This window comes from Trachurus trachurus, assembly GCF_905171665.1.
Source record: "Trachurus trachurus genome assembly, chromosome: 2".
Taxonomy (NCBI): domain Eukaryota; kingdom Metazoa; phylum Chordata; class Actinopteri; order Carangiformes; family Carangidae; genus Trachurus; species Trachurus trachurus.
In genome coordinates, this window is record NC_139914.1 from 475,001 (window position 1) to 480,433 (window position 5,433).

At 49.6% G+C, this 5,433-nt stretch overlaps 1 protein-coding gene across 1 annotated transcript; it reads right to left on the minus strand.

Annotated features, from left to right (window-relative positions):
* Positions 1-2,220: 2,220 nt before the first annotated feature.
* Positions 2,221-3,999, minus strand: LOC311000865 (tripartite motif-containing protein 54-like). The gene is made up of 2 exons (XM_083991733.1): positions 3,508-3,999; positions 2,221-3,028 (listed from the first exon to the last, which is right to left on the minus strand). Exons 1-2 carry the CDS (start codon positions 3,839-3,841, stop codon positions 2,343-2,345), a joined length of 1,020 nt encoding a protein of 339 aa, XP_083847859.1. The 5' UTR covers positions 3,842-3,999; the 3' UTR covers positions 2,221-2,342.
* Positions 4,000-5,433: the final 1,434 nt, after the last annotated feature.

Consider the following 5,433-nt stretch of genomic DNA (forward strand, 5'->3'; position numbering starts at 1 on the left):
GGAAAAAAAGAAAAAGAAGGAGTAGAAGAGGAAGAGGAAGAAGAGAGAGGAAGAGGTAGAAGGAGAAGAACAAGGAAGACCCCCCCCCCCCTCTCTCTCTCTGACCCACTTCCTGTCCAGCTGTCTCTCTCTCTCTCTCTCTCTCTCTCTTCTATTTCAGTGAGGTGTGAGTCTGTGAACGCAGCAGCAGCTGGGGGGGGGGGGGGGGGGTGAGAGAGTTCATGTCTGAGTTTATTATTAATGTGAGTGCAACAGGAGCTGGAACTCGTGTCTCTGAGGCTCCGCCCCCTTCTCCAGTCTCTGAGGCCCCACCCCTTTCTCCAGTATCTGAGGCTCCGCCCCCTTCTCCAGTCTCTGAGGCCCCACCCCTTTCTCCAGTCTCTGAGGCCCCACCCCCTTCTCCAGTCTCTGAGGCCCCGCCCCCTTCTCCAGTCTCTGAGGCTCCGCCCCTTTCTCCAGTCTATGAGGCTCCGCCCCCTTCTCCAGTCTCTGAGGCTCCACCCCCTTTCTCCAAACACTTCCTGTTTAGTCACATGACTCATCTCACCCTGACCTTTGACCTCTACGTCTCATCACCTCATCTGAGGGAAACTGAGGCAGCATATTACCCAGAGCTGTTGATTGGGCGCTACGAACGTCTATCAAATGCTTTGCAATTGTTCTTTTTTTAAAATAAACTATCAGTCGAAAATACTTAAAGCAGAAGTAAGCGATCCGGTCGTTTTCTCTAATGCTGCGTTCCAGGCAGGCTTTTGAAACCGTAAATTACAACTTCAAGTCACAACTTACGACTTTGTAGCGTTCCAGGCAACCCACTCGTGTTTCTCCGACCTGTTTTACCTGTGAAAGTCACTATAACGGCCACTCGTAACTTCTGACCCGTGAACTCGTACCAGATCGAACTGGTACCACTTCACAGGTCGGAAAAACACGAGTTACGGGCTGCCTTGAACGCACCATAACAGTCCTCGTCCCTACGTCACCACGCGCATCCCTTGGCTGCACACACAGCCCTGCATGCCGTTCTCTCTCCTCATTGGATAAAAACTGTAGGATACGAGAAAAGTTTTCTCCTCGGCTCAGAGCAGAGCAGAGTGACTGACAGACCCGTGTTTCAGACCAAACACTCTATGTAAGTGATTGCTGTGGGAAGATACAACTAAAAAGACTTATATTAACACAAATATATCACTTACTTCTGCTTTAAAACACGTTCTAACGCTGCATAAAGCGTCTGCCGCCATGTTGGATCGACACGCTATCAACAAAGTCGCTTTGGTGTGTCGTCATCGTCCTGCTGCCCCTCCCCCCGTTCTGTGATTGGCTCCCTCGTTCAGGGAAACTTAGGTCCATGGTTTCCATGCCGACTGGCAGAGAGAATAAAATCACGCGCAAGGCATCATGGGAACAGTAAACCCTGGCTACGCTACGAGGTCGCTCCTATCAGGAAGAATGTTCTGTCTCCTGATTGGACGACGTGTCTGTGTTTGTTTATCGGTGGCGCTGACGACTCTTCATCGACCTCTTCGTCCTAACGTCTGTTTCCCAGCATGCCTCAGTCCGGCCTGGTCAGTCTCTGCAACACGACCCCCCCGGTCTATTCCCGTCCTCTGACCAGTGACCACTCAGGATAAATATAAATAAGCTGCGTTTACAGCAGCGTTAACACGTCTAAACAAGGCCACGAGGCGTTCACTGACCCCGGTAAATATAGGAAACATGTGCGCTGCTAAAAACAACCTGAGTGTCAGCAGCTGGAGAGTCCCTGAGACAGAATAAACCTTGACTCAGCTCAGGAGACGTTGACCGCCGCAGCGTCTTCTCCTCTGTCTCTGCTGCAGGAGTGTTTTCTCTGTGAGGGACGACACGGGGTTAACAGTCAAATAAAACTTTATTCACACACGAATCAAGACAAAAGTTACAGTTTGTTCAAGTTTTTCAGTTTCACAAAGACACAAAGAGTCAAAGCGTCCGGACTCGGTCTAGACTCAGTCTAGACTCGACCCAGACTTGGCCCGGCGTCGACCCGGACTTAGACCGGCGTCGACGCCCGGCGACAGCGCCCGGACTCCGATGAACCGGAGAAAAACAAAAACTCATTCACAATAGAAAAGTAGAAAAAGTCCAAATACAAAATGTTTCATTTTGTAAAAAACGTAGAGATTGCACCGCTCCACCGCTCCACCGTCCTCCTCCTCCTCCTCCTCCTCCTCCTCCTCCTCCTCCTCCTCCTCCTCGCCGTTCCGTCCCCTCCAGGCGTTTCTGTCCCGGTGGCGTTTGGTCTGAACTTCCTGTCCGTCGGTCTGACCTTCCTGTCCGTGCTCTCAGTCGTCTCTCTGTCTTCACTGCGTCTCGTCGTCCTCGTCGTCCTGTCTGAAGTCCGTGGTGGCGAGCAGCGCCTCCACCTCCTCCGTGTCGAGGCGTAGATGCTCCAGACTCTCGTACCCGGGCTCGGGCCTCTCCAGCGCGGCGGCCGCCGTCGCCGCGGCCGCCGCCTCCCGCTGCAGCTGCTTGGCGGCGAGGAGGAAGCGCGCTGCGTCGCTGCTCTGCGCGCTCTGCTGCAGCTTCTCCTGCAGCTGCGTGCTGAGCTGCAGCTGCTGCTTGTACTGCTCGCCCAGCGCCCGCAGCGCCGCCATCTTGGCGCTCTGCTCTTCGTCGACGCGCTGCAGCAGCTCGCCCTTCCTCTGCTCCAGGACGGCGTACAGCAGGTCGAAGCTCTCGCCCAGCCGCCGCCGCTGCAGCTCGCCGCCGTCCCGCACCAGGCTGCAGGCGTCGTCCAGCTGCGTCATCACCATCTGCACGCTGCCGTTGGCGGCGGCCAGCTGCTCCACGGCGGCGCGCAGCTCGCCCTTCTTGCTCTGGTAGACGGCGTGCAGCGGCGACACCTGGCAGTCCTTGTGCTGGCCGAACACCTTGCACATGGAGCAGGTCGGCGTCTGACACGTCACGCAGTAGATGTTGATGCGCTCGTCCTCGTGCTCCTTGCACTTCGGCTCCTTGACGTCCTTGTCCTTCAGGGGGCCGTCCTCTAGGGGGCCAGAAAACATCCATTCACATAAGTATCGCAATATGTTTTTAGACAATTTTTAAATCGATGTTTTATATATATATATATATATATATATATATATATATATATATATATATATATATATAGTGCAATGTGCATTTGTTTGAGTATGTTAATTTATAGGCTCCTACAGTATTTGTGTGCAGATAAATGTTAAAATTAGGGGTGGGAGAAAAAATCGATTCACATACGTATTGCGATATTTTTTGACGATTTTTTAAAAAATATATATATATTGTGCAATGTGCATTTGTTAGCCTTTTTTACATACAGAGAGTCCAGGTCATAACCATTCAACTGTTTCCCTGGTGTTAAAAACGCAGACTAAAATATCAGTATCGTAGCAATATCGTAGAATCGCAATTTAAATCGGATCTGCATCCAAAAAAATCGTAGAAGAATGGAATGGGGAGAAAAGCGTACGGTCCCGGCCTTACCGTCCTCGCCGCGGCCGCCGTTCTCGTTGCGCTCCTGCTGCTGCTTGTACATGTCGATGATGTTCTCCACCAGCAGGTTGCGCTGCAGGCCGTAGACGCCGTGGCGGTCCAGCGTGACGTCGAAGCGGCAGGTGGGGCAGCGGAAGCTGCCGCCCGAGTAGTGGTACGGGTTCTTGGACTCGTACAGGTCGTTGGCGCAGCCGCGGCACAGGTTGTGTTGACACGGCAGGATGACCACCGGCTTGGTGAACATGTCCAGACAGATGGGACAGGACAGCTGCTGCTCCAGGGACGCCATGGCGCTGAGGGGACGGCCCACCGCCTCGATGTCCATCACTCTGTCCTCGCTGTGTCTGAGTCTCTGAGTCTCTGTGTCCTCGCTGTCTCTCTCTGTCCTCGCTGTGTCTCTGAGTCTCTTTCTCTGTATCTCTGTGTCTTTGTCTCTGTGTCTCTGTATCTGTCTCTTGTCCTCGTCGTCCTCTCTGCTCGCTGTCGGTCTGACTCTGATCTGCCTCCGTCTGAAGCCCCGGCCCTTTTATACCCCGACCCCCCCTCTTACCCCCCCCTCCCTAACTCCTCCCTCCTCCCTTCACCGCCTGTTTGTGAAACAGATTCGGAGAAAATAGACTCCCAGAATTCCTTGGTGCTGCACATGCCTTACTGAGGACAGACACCACCCCCGCCCCCCGCCCCCCGTCACACCGACACCGCCGGCCTTTCACTGTGGGAACCCCCCAACACACTGAGACTTCTAACAACAACATGAAGTCTGTTTACAATCCATTAATCCAACAATAATCGAATATTAAATCAACTATCTTGATAATCTAATAATCAATTTGAGTCGTTTTTAAATTTAAAAAAAGTCCAGATTCTCTGATTCCAGCTTCTTCAGTGTGAATATTTCTGGTTTCTTTGTTCCTTTATGACAATAAACTGAGTCTCTCTTTGGTTTGTGGACAAAACAAAACATTAGAGGACGTCGTCTGGTGGTTTGAGAAACACTGATTGATATTTTATTTAACATTTTATTGACCAAACAACTAATCAATTAATCGTTTAAATAATCGATAGATGAATCGATAATGAACATAATCAATAGTTGCAGCTCTAGTTTGAATAAATATTAAGATAAATAGAAGAAGAAGAGGCAGACAAATAAAATGTTCCCAGTGTGTTTGTGTTACACAACAGCAGCAGTGTGTGTGTGTGTGTGTGTGTGTGTGTGTGTGTGTGTGTGTGTGTGTGTGTGTGTGTGTGTGTGTGTGTGTGTGTGTGTGGTAAACAGTCGTCATGTGTTTCAGCTGCTGCAACGACTTCATGGAAAACTGAGTTCAACAATGTCACAACAGCAGCAACAACAACAACAACAACAACAACAGTGATGACATCACTGTCATGATGTCAGAGGAGGAACTGACCTCTGACCTTAACAAGAGATGTATATCAATAATGAAATGTTTAACCAATAATCCGTCACAATAACTATAATTATCATTTTCATGGGATACGACGTCTGTCACCAACATTTATTTTACTTTATTGTTAATTTGATTGTTTTTGCTGTTGAACTGTAACTTTACTGTTGTAATGACTGTGAGCTGGAAAGACTGAAATGTTGTTGTTGCTACAACTTTAAATAAAGTTGAGAAGAAAAAACAAACTGACCTTTGACTGAATCAACAGCTGATTAACTCCTTCAAGACAAACTGGTGTTAAAGGGACAGTTCAACATTTAACCCCTGTAGTCACAGCAGTAGAAACCTCTTCAACACCATGAATCCTTCTCCTTCAAACCACAGTGAAACACAGTGAAGTTGAAACTGTGAAGTTGAAAGTGAGTAAAACCTCTTTTATATACAGTCTATGAGAGGGATCAAAACTCTAGAGGATCAAACTCTAGAGGTTGAATACGTTGAGTCAGAG